General features: G+C 35.7%; 1 protein-coding gene across 12 annotated transcripts in view; it reads left to right on the top strand.

The window, feature by feature from the left end:
- Window positions 1–18912, top strand: part of KIF21A (kinesin family member 21A) — a 152525-nt gene that overhangs the window by 128250 nt on the left and 5363 nt on the right. For 5 of the 12 annotated variants that reach the window (XM_044228728.1, XM_044228727.1, XM_044228723.1 and 2 more), the window contains 8 exons: window positions 771–899; window positions 3007–3045; window positions 3718–3732; window positions 7754–7890; window positions 10039–10219; window positions 14119–14283; window positions 16447–16564; window positions 18200–18370. In XM_044228728.1, coding sequence (XP_044084663.1) covers window positions 771–899; window positions 3007–3045; window positions 3718–3732; window positions 7754–7890; window positions 10039–10219; window positions 14119–14283; window positions 16447–16564; window positions 18200–18370 — 955 coding nt within the window. The remainder of the gene's footprint in view (window positions 1–770; window positions 900–3006; window positions 3046–3717; window positions 3733–7753; window positions 7891–10038; window positions 10220–14118; window positions 14284–16446; window positions 16565–18199; window positions 18371–18912) is intronic. The other 7 variants (XM_044228730.1, XM_044228729.1, XM_044228721.1 and 4 more) reach the window with 3 other exon arrangements.

Raw genomic sequence — 18912 nt, 5'->3', positions numbered from 1 at the left:
TACCCTTTGCCACACCCACTCCTCCCTCAGGTCACCTGCGGTGCTGTGTGTGACTCGTAGAACCCTGACATGGTCTCGAGGGAGAGTATCAGTGGCAGTCTACATTTAAATATTAGTAAAGCGAATTTTTTTAACATAAAAATAAACATAAAAAGGAGTTTTCATATATTTTCTGTACCCACGTGGACAATCTTATACCATCCCTCCTCTATGCCAACACAGTCTACTTGGACCCCTGGTTTGGCTGACATGAATGTTATGGAAATTATCTTTCTAATCATCCTTGTTTCCTGAATTTAAAGATGTAATTTCCCTGTTTCTACTGGATTGAATGTTTCAAGGATAATTGGGAGGTGGGGTTTGGAGCAAATAACTAGTATAAAAATAAAAGTATGTGAATCATTGAAAAAGCAAATTGCTCTTAAACACTCTGGATCTCTTTCCCCATCTGTCAAGTGAGTAGCTTGGTTTTAACTCTAAAATAAATTTGGCTTGCTCTTTTTGTAACGAATTTAGATTTCAGCAGACTGAACTTTTTCTTTAGTGCCATCTTGTGGACAATGTAACACAATCCAGTGAAAAAGGTTTTTTGTTTGTTTTTAGTTGTTCAGTGTTGTATTTTATCTTACAAAAAAAGGAAGAGAAAGGATGGAAGGAATTCTCTAATGTAAAGCTTTTTTTTTTTTTTTTTAAAGCGTGTTTCTTATAACATTCCTAACAAATAATAACCAATTAAAGCCACCTATTTTAATGTTCTTTTTTTCTTGTAGCTCAGATTCTGGAACTTCAGAGGCTAGTCTTTCACCTCCTTCTTCCCCACCAAGCCGGCCCCGTAATGAACTGAATGTTTTTAACCGTCTTACTGTTTCTCAGGGAAACACATCCGTTCAGCAGGATAAGTAAGTCTTTATGGAAAAGAGCCCCTCTGTTTATTACAGTATTCTGAACCTTTCAATACAGTCTGTAGAGAACATTTTAGCCATCTCTGTGTGGGAGATGAGGTCTGATTTGTGAACTCTTGCCATATTTGATACGTTTCTCTAATGGGAAATGAAGCACAGAGAAAAGATGAGAGAAAATTATTTTCCTGCTGAACATTATTCCCTGTTGTAGATTTGCATAGTTATACTTTCAGCACTTGTCTTGCCTTTTCTTTTCTAAGTAAACTAGAATTGAAATATCTTTGAGGTCACTTGAAATTTACATTTCTTGGGATTCTTCAGCTTCTCTAAACCCACAAAAGCCTCTAATCCAGATAGCCTGAGTTGAAAAGAGGTAAATCATTTTACATTCCATGCATATAACAGCTTATAAAGACCATTGTCATATGTTGTTACCATTTGCTTGTTTGACACAAATCCATCACAAAACTTTAGTAATAAAATAAAAGAATAAAAGACAGTTCCTTTATAGGTGGAGGGGGTTAGGACTGAAAGTGGGTTGTGGAGGAAAGAGAAGTTAGAGGTGTGTGAGAAATACAATTTGCCTTAAATTTGAAGTGAAAAAATGTTTCCACGTTGAGCCAGAATTTCTCTTGCAAGAATTCAGTACTAACAATCCCGCCGTAAGGTATTTATTAACTCTGACTTAACCTGCTTTGATTTTTAATGGTAACATTGTGGATGTATGTATTTCATATTCAGTTTCCCACCCCTATTATTTGTTTTTTATGCTTTAATCTCCCTGTGTACATCAACAGCTTCTGAGATTTATAAGATGATGTTTAAAATCTGCCTGGCATGTTTAGATCATGCTAGATGGCTCTGTAGATTTAGAGAAGCACACATTTTGAAAGAATTTTTTATCTCATTAACTTGTAGATAAAGTTCTTGATTAGATTTTAATATAGCTTAATCAGTAGATGACATGTTCTTTAAAATAATCTAGATAGATGAATATCATGTGTTATTGAAAAAACCTCTTTATCATTGTTAAGTCACAGCTCCCATTTAATTGAGAAAACAGTAGAAGAACATTAGGAATGTCTTTGGGAAGTCTATTTTCACTAGTGATAAGAATGACTAAATTTTGTCTGCCTTACATTCACAGGCATAACGTTTTCCATCAGTCTTTTGATAATTTTAACAATCTAGTCATAGCTTTATACTTTCTACAGACATATTTTATAAACTACCAATTTGACTCTGTCATCATCTCTATAAGCTAAAACTCAGAATAACAGACTACACGTTCAAAGACTCACCTACCTTTTGAATCATTTTCTTTCAAACTCTTTTTTGAGAGTAGCATATTTCAGTAGAAGCAGATCCCACATATTGTTTCTGGTTATAGTCCTTGTCAGCATTCACTGTCCTCCTTGCCAAGCCTATTGTACAAACTGGATAGATTTTCACGATAATCAGACTTATTGCCAGTCTTAGAAGTTTCAGGGTAGGACTGACAGGAGTGGCTCACCTATTTTTAAAATCCTACTAAAGTCCTGTATTACTGAGGGATTCCCTTGTCAGGAGAACTCCCATGTTTTTGAGATAAGTTAAAATCAAAGGTTATTGCTTTTTGGGTAATTTGCTTTGCATGTAAACATAAAAAATGTATTTGTACAACTTCCACATTAAAATCTAAATCCAAAGTAATTATCAAGATGGATAAAATTCATTAATAGCTGTTTAAATGAGGAAAATTTTCTAGTACTAATCAAATTAAATAGGAAGAATCTTGAAGTGATGTTTTTACTTACTCGATATTGTTCCTCTTCAGGGCCTAAATTTTAGAAGTGAAGATTAATAGGTTTTCTGTAGATCACTAAGAGCAAGTTTTTGTCCTCAAAGTCTTAGTAGATACATAAGAATAATATATTTTACCAAATGTAGCTGTACATTGAATTTGCAGATATCCAGTGCAAATAGAAAAGTAGGGCATTCTCTATAAAGGAAATGTTTGCTATATTTCTTTTATTCACACTGTTGGTTTTCAGTTCAATCTCAGTGTCTTTACCTATTGACCTCTGTGTTCTTTCTCCTCATAATTCTAACTCTTTCACTGTAGGTCTGATGAAAGTGATTCCTCTCTGTCGGAGGTACACAGGTACTTTCTATCTTTCCTACATTCTGGCATTTCATTGATGTTCTAAGATGCCTTCCTAGAAACTATCAGCATATCTCACTTTTGTATCTATAACTTGTTGTAAACCATATAAACACACTAATATTTTTAAACATATTAATTTTAGTATGTTTTTGTCATACCTTTTAGACAAAGCAGTGGCAAACTTTTTTTGTATAATAGCACAGAAGGTTGTGATGTTTGTTTTCTGTCTATGAATCTTTTATCTGAAAGAAATTAAGTTCTATGAATATTGATTTCATTGTTCCTCAGTGATTAAATGTTTTTAATCCTTCAAAGTGTGGGAGGTAAATAAGGTATTTTTTTGGTTGATTTACTGAGTATAAGTAAAAAGCTTATGGAAGGTTTTGTGAAAACCTAAAAAAAAAGATAGGCTGGGGGGAAAAGATATTCTGATACCTAAAATATAAGAAGAAATAGAAAGTAAAGGAGTTTTTCTAAAACAATAAATATTTTCTACTGATAGATGCTGTTTTAAGAATAACAATGTTGAATTTTTTCATGTTCTGGGTTTTTTTTTTTTTTTTTTGGACCCTTAATTTCTCTCTATCATTTCTTCTTTCCACTTATCATTTTGTCTCCTCTCTTTTTGCACTTGTTTCCCCTGTTTATGGCCATTTTGCCGATCATCAGTAGATCCTCCAGAAGGTAGGCAGAGGAAATTAATCTCATTTATAATATTACAAGATTTTACTGATTTGCATGGAAAAAAATAAACATTTTTTTTCCTTTAGACCAGTTTGTTGTACAACTTTGCAATATTGGACCTTAAACAATTTTTAAGTTGATTTCTATATTTTAGAATGTGAACAGATTAATTTTAATATTGAAAGAAATATCATGCATGTATGTTTTCAATTTCTGTATTTTAAAAATTGTCTTTGGTGTAAGGTAATCTCTATAAAATATTAGTCATAATGTTGTGAATACTGGAGAGTATTATTCAGTATCTTAGTAAAATGCTATATTTAATGTTAAGATTATTTTTCTTTAGAAGTCTGAATAATCAAGGATATTAAAATACATAAAAATGAAAAAGAGGTATCTCCCAGGGGCAATGCCTTACACAAGTCACTGGAGGCAAATATTCACTTAGTAATATTACAACATTTAATGTCACAGACTGTTATGACTTAGACTGTTAACCTGAGTTTTTTTCTTTATGATCAACTTGTTGGAATATATATGCATATTTTCTGTTTGAGAGGTAATGGTAGCAGTTGACTGTGCGTTAGATCACCCTCTTGAACATATGAAGCTATATAGTTCTAATTCTATGGCTTCGGTTCATAGATGTGACCTCACATCAACAGGATTTCAAAATGGAGATTCAGACTTTTGGGGAGGTTTGGCTTCCATTTCGGTTTTAATTTGGTTAACTTCTTAGATTACAAACAATTACTGAGCATTAAGTTCAAGAATCTCCATTGACACATATCTGCAAATACTACTTTGGACTTTGTAATTATATATCCAGTGATAATAATTTCTGTTGTCACTTCTAGTGATGATGAACAACTTCCACATTTTGAAATCATTATAACTAGACCCTAAAAATAAAGTTTGTTTGTTTTTTCAGTCCTGAGGTTAAATTTACATTTTTATTCATCAATCCTCCTAGGCTCTGCCAGAATTAATCTTCTGGGATTAATTAATTGAATTAATCCACATACATCTTTTTGGTGTATATGACTTTAAATATTCAGCCCTTAACCTGCTCTTGTATGCTCTCTCCAATGAACATTTTCTTATCAGCTCAGTAGGTCTACTTTCATCATCTGCTCCTTATATGATGTAGTCTGTAGATCCTTCATTCTGCTTCCTCTGCTTTGGAAAGTCTCTGGTTTTTCAGTGTTCCTAAAAGTCTAGCATCTAGAACTCAACCTCCTTCCAGATGTGGTCTTGGCAGAATATAGTAGTTCTATTACATTTTTTCTCCTGATATAGTTACTTCTATTGAACAAGTTATTGAAAGTGTTGGTAGAGGAACCATAAATTGTTGATTCATTGATCTTGTATTCAATTAAAAAATCTCTTTAGCTATTTATGTATTTATTTTAACTAAAACAAACACAGAAAACAATTCAGTCATTTCTCCTATCCCCTACCCTGCCACCCCTCACACCCCACCCCCCGGCAATTGCCAGTCTCTTCTCTGTATCTGTGAGCTTCTTTTAAAAAAAGATTTTATTTATTTATTTGACAGAGATCACAAGTAGGCAGAGAGGCAGGCAGAGAGAGAGGAAGGGAAGCAGGCTCCCTGCTGAGCAGAGAGCCTGATGTGGGGCTCCATCCCAGGACCCTGAGATCACCTGAACCGAAGGCAGAGGCTTTAACCCACTAAGCCACCCAGGTGCCCTGTGAGCTTTTTTTAAATACATATTTTTTTAGATTGCACATGTAAAGGAGTTATATGGCATTTTTTTTTCTCTGTCTTATTTCACTTAGCATAACGACCTCTTTAGCTTTTTAAATCTAGGCTACTACTTTTTTTTTTTTTTTTAAGATTTTATTTGTTTAGGGGTACCTGGGTGGCTCAGTGGGTTAAAGCCTTGTGATCTCTGTCTGTCAAATAAATAAATAAAATCTTAAAAAAAAAAAAAAGATTTTATTTGTCTATTTGAGAGAGAGAGCACACAAATAGAAGAAGAGGCAAGCAGACTCTGGATTGAGCACAGAGCCCCACGTGGGGCTCGATCCCAAGACCCTGGGATCATGACCTGAGCCAAAGGTAGATGCTTAGCCAACTGAGTCACCCAAGCACCCCTAAATCTAAGCTACTATTAAGTGTTTTCTTACTTGGAGCATTCTGTTCTATATTCTACATTTTAAATTTTATCTTTAAATTATATCCAGTGATTATTTTAGTGTTAAGTAGGTACTTAAAGTAAATAAATTTTGTTTGTTGTTTTCTTAGACAATGCAATACAGTATCTAGCTCTTTAACATATCAGTGTAATAAATATGCCATCTCTGTCTTTAGTGCTAGGGAAACATTCACTAGATCTTGAAAATGTCCTTCCAGATTGACGGGAACATTGACTGCTTAGGTGTGCCTCTTCAGCCACTGATGGAACTTCCTTGCTATAACAGTTCTGTACTTACCTACCATATCCACAAGGATATCATTTGAAAAACTTATTGTATGGATCTTTTTGGAGTTAACATGTAATGTGAATATGACATCGCCTTAATTTGCTATTAAGCCTACAAAGAACTTCCTCTGTGACATTATCTCTTAACAGCTGAACATTTATTTTTAAGTGTTTATAATGATTTGTTTACTACTTTCCTTTATGAGATGCCACAAGAAGTTTTACCCATCTATAATTTCTGAAATCCCCTATTTCCCTCCGCTTTTTAGAAATTTGGGTCTCCATGTTTTGTCCCCTTTATCAGTCTTAGTGACCCAACAATGATTTTTATGTCCACAATGGTATATCCTTTTAAAATCTGTGATATAATGGCTTGAAAACAAAAATACTTGAATTCATTGGATAACTCTCTATTGTCAGTTCTAACTTATCTTGGGCTTACATTTCTTCTTAATCATTTCTGCCCATTACATATTGAAGATTGTTCTTTTTCATTAAGAAGATAGAAGGGCCCCTGGTGGCTCAGTTGGTTAAACATCCAACTCTTGATTTGGGCTCAGGTCATGATCTTAGGGTTGGGGGATTGAACCCCACATTGGGTTCCGCACTGGGCATGGAGCCTGCTTAAGATTATCCCTCTCCTCTCTGATTTGCCCCCCACCAAAGAATATAGAAATGTGTTTTTTTTTAATCCCTGTTATTTGTTTTGATATTATTGCCACCTGTCTTGTATATAACAGACATAATTCAACATAACTTTTCTTCCTGCGGTGAGCAATGATACATGGACTTAGTCTTCTGGACACAACTATTTCAATTCAGATCCTGTCTTAAATTCCTATATATTTCCATAGTATGTAGTCTAATGGCATAAAGCAGAAATATTAAAAATATTTTAATATTAAAAATTAAATTTAATTTAAAAGTTAAAAATATTAAACTTATGAGAAAGCTCTCCAAGGAGCCTCACTGTACTTTTAAAGTTTCATTTTTTTTTTTTAATCTTCTTTGAGACTTTTAGAGTTTCGTCTTTAATTTCTTGATAGTTTGGGGCTACTCTTGCTTTAGAATTTCTGTGTACGCTATCATTCCTATCTCTTTTCAAATTCATTTGAAATTTGTTTTTTTCAATATTTTAGGTGATATGTGTTGTACTTTCTCCAGAATGTTCTTTTTGACTTAGAGTCACATTCCAGCATGACAAAGTGTCACACTTTCCAGTTGTCCATCATTTATCCTTTCTTATTTGTCAGAATTCACTATAATCAACTAGCTCCCAGCATTGCTACATTAAACTTTCAGGAGAAGGACTTGTTAGTGAGAAAGTCTCATGGACTGTGGGCTTTGCTCTTTGTAGAACGCACCTGTTGGCTGATGCCTCATTAGTTGATGGATTCTGTCACTACTATTATGCTTTCACGTTTTGTCTCTGTGTCCTTTTCCTTTAAAAAGAGATAAGGGAGCAGTCTGAATTCTGTTAATTACTTAGAAAGACTTTTTAAAGTCAGGGGGGAAATATAGTCAGTCCCATCATAGAGTTACTGAAGTAAGTCTTGTTCTTTCCCACATCTCAGGGGCATAATCAACCCATTTCCTGCTTCAAAAGGAATCAGAACTTCTCCACTGCAGTGTCTTCACATCGCTGAAGGGCACACAAAAGCTGTGCTCTGTGTGGATTCTACTGATGATCTTCTCTTCACTGGATCAAAAGGTGCCAGTAACTGCTTCATGTGGATAGTTAGCAGATTTTTTAAAAGATGATTACATTTTTAACAGGCTTTAAAAAAAACCGTCAAACTGCTTAAAACCCATAAGAACCTGATAGATAATCTGATTCACTTCCTGAATTATATAAAATCATGACATAGTTGGGAAGAAAGTAAGACCTCTGTTGATGTTATATGAATAAAATGTTGAGAGGATACATCTCCCTTCAGTAACTGAGTACTTAATGCATGCAGGGTGCTAAACTTAGAAATCCAGGTCATATAAAAATTGACAAAGGTCATTACAATGTACACTGTGGGTAAAGAGAATCAGATATAGCAACCACCATTTCTTGAGCACTTAACTATATGTCAGAGACTATGCTAAACACTATCCAGATTACATCTCATTTAATTCTTATGGTAACCCTAGTGAAATGCATGTCACATCCTAATTTTACAGATAAAGAAACTGAGGAATCAAGAAATGAAATAATTTTCCCAGGTAAACTTAGTAGTAAGTGGAAGAACCACGATTGGAAACCCATGTCTACTCATCTCCAAACCTGCGGTCTTAACCCTTTTGGTATAATTGCAGGCAACTAGAGATCAACTGTAAATACTTGAAGAATTAAGGACTAAGAGTTTTGGGGTTTCAGAAAAGGGAGCTGTTATGCCAGTCTGTGAGAAATAAGCAGGGCTTTCCCATGGAGATATTTAGGATGAATCTTATAGGATGGTTTGGATAGTGACAGGTAATGACTGACAACCAAGATAATGGAACAACATCAGCAGAGACATAGAGCTTAAAGTGGGGTATGTTTGGAAACTAAGTCCAATTGGATTGAAAGTAGAATGCTGTTGACCTTCAACAGCATGGGGGTTAGGAGTGTGGACCCCTGCATAGTCGAAAATCTGTATATAGGGGTGCCTGGGTAGCTTAGTTGGTTAAGCCTCTGCCTTCAGCTCAGGTCATGATCCCAGGTTTGTGGGATCAAGCCCCATATCTGGCTCTCTGTTCAGCAGGAGCCTGCTTCTCCCTTTCCCTGTCACTCCCCTTTCTTGTACTGTCAAATAAAATCTTATAAAAAGAAAATCTGCATATAATTTTTGACTTCCCCAAAACTGAACTAGAAATAGCTTTCCCGACAAAGTGAACTATTAATAGCCTTACCAATAATATAGTCCATTAACACATATCATATATGTTATAAGTATTACATACTGTGTTCTTATAATAAAGTAAGCTGGAGAAAAAATATTACTAAGAAAATCATAAGGAAGAAAAATACATTTTTAGTACTGTACGACTGTACTATATCACAAAATTTGCATATAAGTAGACCCATCCAAACCCATGTTGTTCAAGGGTCAACTGTATTTTTAAGATAAGTGATAGGCAGTAGAGCTAGAAAGGTAGAAAGGTAGCATGTACAGAAATTTGGGGAGCTAGTGAAAGTTTTTTAGCATTGAGGGACATTAAAGGACTTGGTTTAATCAAGGAGCATTTATTGCTCATTGTATATAATGGAATATAACAGTCTAGCTAGAATATATGAATTGTGAATGACAAGCCATCCAATATCCAATTAAAGAATCTACACTGTGAAAATGTACTTTTTAAATTCAAATTAAATTTATCTCCAGGATAGTTATGTATTTGACATGTCAAAAAAAAACCCAAATAATTAGTTTATAATTATGTTTTGTGGTCAAAAATAAACTCCATCAATCAGTGACACTGGAAAAGAAAAGGGTAAGTGTGGAGTGTTTTGAGGAGATAGGAGTAATCAAAGCAGAATATTTTGAAGAGGCTGATTTGGGAATGCCGTTTTAAATCTAGAGGCAATTTGAGGCAAGATTCTTATGATACAACTATTATAAAATTTTATATCATTTTTAAAAAATACCACATTATACATATACCAGACATCACTGGCTTTCATTCAATCCTTTATATGTACTTTGCCCTTGAACCTGAAGCAGAGGGTCAAGGATGGAGGTAGGATGTCTGTTCCAGATTAGTGGAATAATTACTTTTTTCTTATTTCATTTCATTTTTATAGGAGAAAAACTGTTTACATAATTTTTATTGTTAAGAGAACCTAATGTAGTTCATATTGACAGTATTTTTCTTTTCTTGTTTGTTGTAGATCGTACTTGTAAAGTATGGAATCTGGTGACTGGGCAAGAGATAATGTCATTGGGGGGTCATCCCAACAACGTTGTGTCTGTAAAATACTGTAATTATACAAGTTTGGTCTTCACTGTGTCCACATCTTATATTAAGGTGTGGGATATCAGAGATTCGGCAAAGTGCATTCGAACGCTGACGTAAGTAATTTAAAGACAAATAGCATAAGGGACAAATAGTTCATATGTACAACATATATGAAAAGTTAGGACTGTGAATGTACTTTTATTTATTTATACCTGTCTGCTTCCAAAAGGATGATGTTAAAGTAAGAATGGAGATAATATAAGGGGGAGAAACTATTAACAAAATATAATATAAGAGCCTGGTAGAAATGTAAGGAGGAGGGAAGATGGGGGAAGAGTAGGAAACCTCGATCTATCTGGTCCCTTGAATTTAGCTAGGTATCTATCAAGTCATTCTGAACACCTGTGAATTCAACCTGAGATGTAAGAAAAGAATTGCAGCAATCCTACAAATAGAAAAGCAACCACTTTTGGGGCGCCTGGGTGGCTCAGTGGGTTAAGCCACTGCCTTTGGCTCAGGTCATGATCTCGGGGTCCTGGGATCGAGTCCCATGTCGGGCTCTCTGCTCAGCAGGGAGCCTGCTTCTCTCTCTCTCTGCCTGCCTCTCTGTCTACTTGTGATCTCTCTGTCAAATAAATAAATAAATAAATAAATAAATCTTAAAAAAAAAAAAAAAAAAGAAAAGAAAAGCAGCCACTTTTTGCAAGGTAGGAGGTGTGGAGAAGTGAATCTGAGGGGATATATATTAGAAGATAAACCGAGTGAATTTGAGGGGAAGTATCAGAAGATAAACCACAGTGAGCCTCCATAAACCAGCTACAGGGCACACAAAGTCAGAATGTTTAGAAGTCTGCTTCCCTGAGCGATGTCCTAGCCCGAAAGATGCTCAGGTGGTGAAGTTGCTCAGGTGGTGAAGTTGGGCAGAATCCCAGGATCTCAGGATCCCTGGGGTCATAGAAAGAGTGAGAGTGCCGAGTTGGCAGAATTTCCATGCACTGGAGCAGAGAAGCTAGCAACAGTGGGGAAGCCCAGGAGCAGGCTTTCCACTGAGTTTGCCATAAACTGCGAACCACAGCACAATAGAGTGACCGCTCTTCTAGAAGGGGCCCTGCAAGTGGCAGAACCTGAGTGACCCTCCTTTTTCCCCTAGGAGGACCTATAAGGGTATGCAACACAGAAACCTGCAGAGTTTGATGCACACAAAAGTGACTGACTGCTTTTCTCTGAGGTTTCACTGACAAGTGGGGGCCATGATCTCTCAGCTTCAGGGACTGGAGATCTGGGTCCTGCCATTTTTATTTTCATCTGCTAAAGTGGTACAGAAAGCTGTCAGAGAACAAAAGGCACATAGAGCAGCCTGAAGCAGCTTACACTGAGCCCAGACCCCTGGCCAGGGTGGTGCAACTCTGCCCAGGCAAAGACACCTGAGAAGCAACGCAGCAGGCCCCTCCCCCAGAAGACCAGCAGGAACAACGGGCTAAAAACAAGTTTATGGATTACACAGAACTGGAAGACTCTAGTACTAGGGGAAAATAGTATGTAGAATTCGAGGTCTTTGAACTTGGCCACAACAAATTTTTGCAAGACGCATCTCTAAAGGCAAGGGAATCAAAAGCAAAAATGAACTATTGGGACTTCAGCAAGATAAAAAGCTTCTGCACAACAAAGGAAATAGTCAACAAAAAAGTCAGCCTACAGAATGAAAGAAGATATTTGCAAATGACATACCAGATAAAGGCTAGTATCTAAGATCTGTAAAGAACTTACCAAACTCAACACCCCCAAAACCAATAATCCAGTGAAGAAATGGCCAGAAGACATGAACAAACATTTCTGTAAAGAAGATATACAAATGGCCAACAAACACAGGAAAAATTGCTCAACATCACTTGGCATTAGGGAAATACAAGTCAAAACCACAATAAGATACTACCTCACACCAGTCAGAAAGGCTATAATTAACAAATCAGGAAACGACAAATGTTGGTGGGGATGCAAAAAAAGGGGAACCCTCCTTTACTGTCGGTGGGAATGCAAGCTAGTGCAGCCACTCTGGAAGACAGTATGGAGGTTCCTCAAGAAGTTAAAAATAGAACTATCCTATGACCCAGCAATTGTTCTACTGGGTATTTACCCCAATGATACAAATGTAATGATCTGAAGGGGCACATACACTCCAGGGTTTATAGCAGCAATGTCCACAATAGCCAAACTATGGAAAGAATTGAGATGTCCATTGACACATGAATGGATAAAGAAGATGTGGTCCATGTATACGATGCAATATTGCTCAGCCATCAGAAAGGATGAATACTTAACATTTACATCAACATGGGTAGAACTAGATAGTATTGTGCTGAGCAAAATAGGTCAAAGAAAGACAGTTATCATATGGTTTCACTCATGTGGAATATAAGATATAAGAAACAGTGCAGAGGATCATAGGGGAAGGGAGGGCCAACTGAATGCGAAGTAATAGGGAGACAAACCATGAGAGACTCTTAACTGTAGGAAATAAACTGAGGGTTGCTGGAGGCAGGGGGTAGGGGAAGAGATAGGATAATTGGGTGACGGGCATTAAGGAGGGCATGTGATGTGATGAACACTGGGTGTTGAATGCAACTGATGAATTACTGACCTCTACATCTAAAACTAATAATGTACCATATGTTGGCTAATTGAATTTAAATAATAAAGAGAGCCTGCTATTAAGTAGGAAAGAATGAATTATATTTGATCTGTAACTAAGTGCACATTTCATATTTCCTCCCTCCTAAATACTAAGGTATTACATATTCAGAGTATTTATTACTTGATGTAGTTAAATGATTTACATTTCTTGTTTCAAATGAATACCAGTCCTTGGAAAAATGGCTAATATCACCATAGTAGACAGTTAAGAAGTACGTATAGCCTTTAATTAGCAGGTATTGAATAATTGAGAGTTTTTGTTTGTTTTAGGACCTACTGCTTTTGTGTGAACACCAGTTTCATAACTGTGGGTTAGGTTGGACAATTGGAGGATGAGTTGGTCTTCTGTGTTATCATATATGTCTTTAAAATATAGAGCAAATAATGATTCTTCTTGCTATAAGATGGATAAACTGTTTTACATAATTAAAACAGGTGAACTCTTGTTCTAAATAAGCAAAGGGAACATAGGAAAGATTATGTTTTGTAATTCATAGAGTAAGGATTATTAACATAAGTCCTAGTTTGTATTTTGAGAACTACTCATTATTTACTGTACGGAATACAAGTCTCTTAAAGGAAATTTTATAGAAAAAGGAACACTGTATCTTAAAAATCTGCCAGTCCAGCTGACTCACTGAAGTCAAATTTAAAATAATTAATTATAACTTGATATTTTGGATGTTAACTGAGAAAATGTTTCAAATTTTAAGAATGTATTTATCACTTAGAATTTATTCGAGGAAATAGAAATAAGTTATGTTTAAGTCTCTAACACATGGTAAATACTCCATGTATGACTGAGTTAGAGTAAACTAAAACTGAAAATGCCTTGAAAAATCCTCAGTGTCTTTAATTCAAAAGGCAATTCTTATGGACAAAAAGCGGTATTGGAAGGCCTGGCTCCTCAGGGGGCTTCTGGAAGCTGCAGAAAAAAGAATTACCTTTGTAGCACTCTATCATTTGTTAAGTCTTTTTTTTTTTTTTTTTTTAAGTGTTTGACATTTAATCTTTTTTGAATGATATTCTGGTCATCCCTAACTCGGGGCCTGGAATTCCTAGTGTTATATGAGACTTACAAATTAAGAATTTTAAGCCACATCATCTTGTTTTAGTCATTCGTTTATTCAGTTCCTCATTAAATGTGTTTATAAGTGCCAGATATGTGTGTGTGAGGTTCTGTGTTCCATATGGTTGACGTAGTGACCAAAGGACACAGAGCTTGTTGTGCCTACAGCCAGTTTCCTAGGAATTCAAGGAACCCTAAGCTGAACTCTTGCCCAGAAATGTGACTTTTTCCCTTTGTTTTGTCTCTGTTAAGATCTTCAGGTCAAGTTACTCTTGGAGATGCCTGTTCTGCAAGTACCAGCCGGACAGTAGCTATTCCTTCTGGAGAAAACCAGATAAATCAAATTGCTCTAAACCCAACTGGCACTTTCCTCTATGCAGCTTCTGGAAATGCTGTCAGAATGTGGGATCTTAAAAGGTAGAATTTTTAAGGAAATGTATTTCTTATATATGGCAAATATAGTTTTCAGATATTAATAATACATTGGTGAATATGAAGTCTAATTCTTATAACCCCAGAAGTTAATATAAAATCATGGGCTTTTCTCTTTGGCCCAATATCCTTAAATATCTCTTCTGTCCTCATTAGCAAGCTCACAATTTTCCTTTCTTTTACTCTCCATTGATTTAAAAAAAAAAAGTAGATGAGGGAAAATAGGCTTTCTTAATAATTGTCTATAATTTGTGTTCTTTACTAGGAAGAGATCAAGATTCTCATTCAAGTTCTACCAGGACCTTTGAAAGAGTTATTTTGGGGGCAGCATCACTTAAACATCTTGTATTGTCAGAATTTTTAGTTTATAAATCTAATTTTAAAAATTTGGGCATAAATCCTTATAGGGTTTTTGTGAATATAAAATAAATAGAAAAGATAAAGTAATAAGATCAAAATGGGTAAAACAAATGATAGGTTGAAATTTAAAGCATTACATCTCTGATTTTGTTTTGTTTTGTTTAAATATTTTATTTATTTATTTGACAGAGAGAGATCACAAGCAGGCTGAGAGGCAGGCAGAGAGAGAGGAGGAAGCAGGCTCCCCGCTGAGCAGAGAGCCCGATGCGGGCCTCGATCCCGGGACCCTGAGATCATGACCCGAGCCGAAGGCAGCGGCTTAACCCACTGAGCCACCCAGGCGCCCTCTGATTTTGTTTTTATTTGCCATGAAATATGGGCTTTTATCCTTCAGTTGAGTGTTTTTTTAGCTTCTTTTCTAGTTCTTAAAATTTTGATAGTAAGGGAATATTCATTTATTAGTTAAGTATTTTTTCAACATCAATTCTGGAAAGGAGTGCACCAAGACCGTGGTAGGTGCTGGGAATAAAGACTGAGCAAGACAAATGTGGTATCTACCTTCTTAGGGCTCCTGTTGTAATGGAGGATAATGGCTACTAAACAGGCAATTACAGGATATTGAGTGACAGATATTTTGGAAACTGAAAATAACTAGTTATAACTTGTAACATTTTAACACATGACTGAGAAGGTTTAATAGAGAAAATATACAGGTAAATAGATGAGAGAGAAAGAGAAGAAACACAATCCTGAGTACTCTTCTTTAGAAATAGAATGTAGAAAATTGAACACAGTGCTTGTTTAAGAAAATGAGAAAACAGGTGAGTACTTGGTTCATTCCTGAAGATGTTAAAACTTGACTCATGGAGCACCGTGGAGGAAGACCCTCAAAGTCTTGACATGAGGCAGAAAAGATACCAGCTTTTGAAAATGTTTACACTTTCTATTTTTGCTGAAAAGTTAGCTCTTTTGAAACCTGCTTGATTTCAGCAACATGATTATGTGTATATTTATTGTAACAAAGTAACTAAGAGAATAGTCTTCAAAAAACTAACATTCTACAAGTTAAATATATCTGTATATTCTAGCAGCTTGATTGAGGTCGGACTGTGAGACAAAGGTTCATTGTAACCCCCTGACAATTGTTGTCATACATTTTTCTACCAGTTAGCTATATATCCTGGTCATTTTCAGTCTTTATAGGCCACCTACTTTCTGATACACATATACACATATTTGTGTATGTAGGTGTATATATGAGTGTGTATACATGTGTATATTATGGGTGTACATACATGTGTATGTGTATATATGAGAGTATATGTGTTTTTTATAAAGTAATCCTTTTCCATGTTGTTATTGATTGTATAGTTATATAAGTGATAACAGTTGTTGTAATCAAATTCCAAATTGGACCTCGGTCATATATTTATAACATATTTGGACATTTAAGAGATTAAGAGACATTTAAGAGATTAAGGTTTACCTAGACTGGGTTGGATTTAAAATTAGTCTTTAGCAAATTTTGCTGCATTTTTATTTACTGTTTGAATGACATTAGTCACTTTGGACTAACTTATTTAGGACTCCTCACACTTCAATCATAGAATAGGTTAGTTTGTCATTTTTGGACTCTTGAATTTAAGGAGAGTTGCAAAGAGGTGGAGCTAAAGTAAAAAAGAAAATTAGTGAACAGTTTCATCAAAGAATATAGGTTATTTATGTGGAGGCTTAGCCTCAGCACATTAAGAAATATTTTCAAACAAAATTATTTTCTTTCTTTTAAAGGTTTCAGTCTACAGGAAAGTTAACAGGACACCTAGGCCCTGTTATGTGCCTTACCGTAGATCAGATTTCTAACGGACAAGATCTAATCGTCACTGGCTCCAAGGATCATTACATCAAAGTGTGTATGACAGAGTTGAAGTATATCCTCTTATTAAGTGATAGATTTGAAGTATTCACATGCACCTGGAACCCTTTTCTCTTAATCGGTTTTCTTTTTTTCTATTTCTATCCTTTACTTTTTCTTGGTGATCTTTTCCTCACTCATAGTTTCTGATTTTATTGTTTTATTATTCAATCAGGTATTCTCATTTTTCATAGAAGATAGGGAGGGATTTTAAAGATCTTTGGCTCAGTCATCCAACTAATGCATAAGTCTCACTGTCACCGTCTTTTATAACTGATTTTATTATGGTCTTTGGATCTTATGAAATTAACAGATAAGGGAAGATGCACAGTTGGTTCTGGAAATGTTAAATTTGAGATAATAAGTAATAGAAGTCATCCTCATGCATGCGTGTAGGCCATTTGAAAGGCAAGTCTAGAGCTCAGTGTAAGTTATGACTAGACATGCAGGTTTGGGAGCCATTCAATTAGAAGCAGATGTTCAAGGGGTTAGAATAGCTGACATGGCCAAGGAAGAGAGAGGTTGCCAGGACTCCGCCTTGGGAATTCCTGTAAGAACCAGTTTAGGAATAAAAAGAGGATACAGTAACAGAAAGATAGGAAAAGAATAAATACTCTTTATAGAATTTGAGATTAAGAGATGAAAAATGGGTTGGCTACATGAAAACATAATGGTTAAAGGAAAAGGATTTTGTATTTGGTAGACTTGGGGTATGCCTGTCTGCTTAGGAAGCAGGCCCAGGTGGAGAGGGAAAGTGTGAAGAGGGAAGTGGTGGTAATTGATGAAGGTGGTTAGAACAGTTAGAACCACATCAGTGATGTGAACCTTTCGGGAAGCAGTAAGCACACTTTAGCATTCAAAAAGAAAGGAAGGGTAAGAGAATGTTTGAAGGTAAAAGGAAACTTCTGGAATGGAGGGAAGAGTCCAAAAAGTTTATTTTTGATCATGCTAACCTTTCCAAGAAATCACAAGGTCACCCACTAAAAGAGATGAGGACAACTGGGGGGGGGAGGGAGGCTTTTGTTTGTTTGTTTTTAAGATTTTTATTTATTTGACAGAGAGAGAGATCACAAGTAGGCAGAGAGGCAGACAGACAGAGAGGGGGAAACAGGCTTGCCATTGAGCAGAGAGCCCGATGCGGGGCTCGATCCCAGGACTCCGAGACCACAACCCAGAGACCCAACCCACTGAGCCACCCAGGCACCCGGGTGGGAAGTTTTGAATAGCAGCTTGGGGAAATTTGAGATGACCACTGAGATTGCAGAGCTAGCTAACAGTGTTTAAATAATAGTTGTATTATTTTTATGACTTTCAAGAGGATTGATCCATAGTATTTATATTACTGAGCAGATATCATTTGTACACTCAGACGTGAAAAAATTGATTGCCTTTCTTAAAAGCCTACAGACCCATAAGTATGTGACATGTAAGCAAAAGTAATATGAATATAGGACCTGGGTTCATCCTGAGTCATTCATACCAGATTAATTTAATTAATTTAGTAAAATATTGTAACAAAACAAGTCACATCTGGTTAATATACATGTGTATGTGTTTCTGGTATGAAACATATAGGTGTGTATTTTTAAGTTAAATAGGATGTCTGCTTTCTCTCTGTTTCTTTTTTAGATGTTTGATGTAACTGAAGGAGCTCTGGGAACTGTGAGTCCCACCCACAATTTTGAGCCCCCTCATTATGATGGCATTGAAGCACTGACCATACAAGGGGATAACCTATTTAGTGGGTCCAGAGATAATGGAATCAAGAAATGGGACCTAGCTCAAAAAGACCTTCTACAGGTAATGCAAAACCTTTGACGGGATGGAGTGGGTACTTCAAAGCCACCAGTAGTCTATGTAAGAACCTGAAGAACCCCTTAAAGTGTGTTTCGTCTTCAGTCACCAGAGTTTCTAATTATGAGAAGGGCAACATTCAATATTTAATAATACCTTCTAGATAAAAATAGATGAAAACAAAATAAACAAGTAGCATGCATGTTAATAGAACACACTTGGCAATAGATGCATTTATTGTATTCAGAATCTTTTATATACATTCCTGGCTGTGACTTTTATACTATTCATTTAAATATATTTACACTCAAGTATCATCATATAGTTTGAGCTTATAATTACTGTTCACTCATTATGAAGTATATGTTAGCTCTGGTCTTCTCCAAAAAGCCTCAAACCTCCATGTTTTCTATCAAAGGTTGAAAGCAGGGATTTTATGAGGCATTCTTTATAGTTTACATACCAGGTTGTACTTTTCAAACGTGTTGATTTAAATTCATTTTGGATAAAGGCGAGATAGTTAACTCCCAAGGAGAGAATGTGATGTG

The sequence above is a fragment of the Neovison vison genome, chromosome 12 (genome assembly GCF_020171115.1).
Source record: "Neovison vison isolate M4711 chromosome 12, ASM_NN_V1, whole genome shotgun sequence".
NCBI classification, from domain to species: domain Eukaryota; kingdom Metazoa; phylum Chordata; class Mammalia; order Carnivora; family Mustelidae; genus Neogale; species Neogale vison.
The sequence above is the reverse complement of the archived record's forward strand: the minus strand, read 5'-3'. Positions and strand labels throughout refer to the sequence as shown.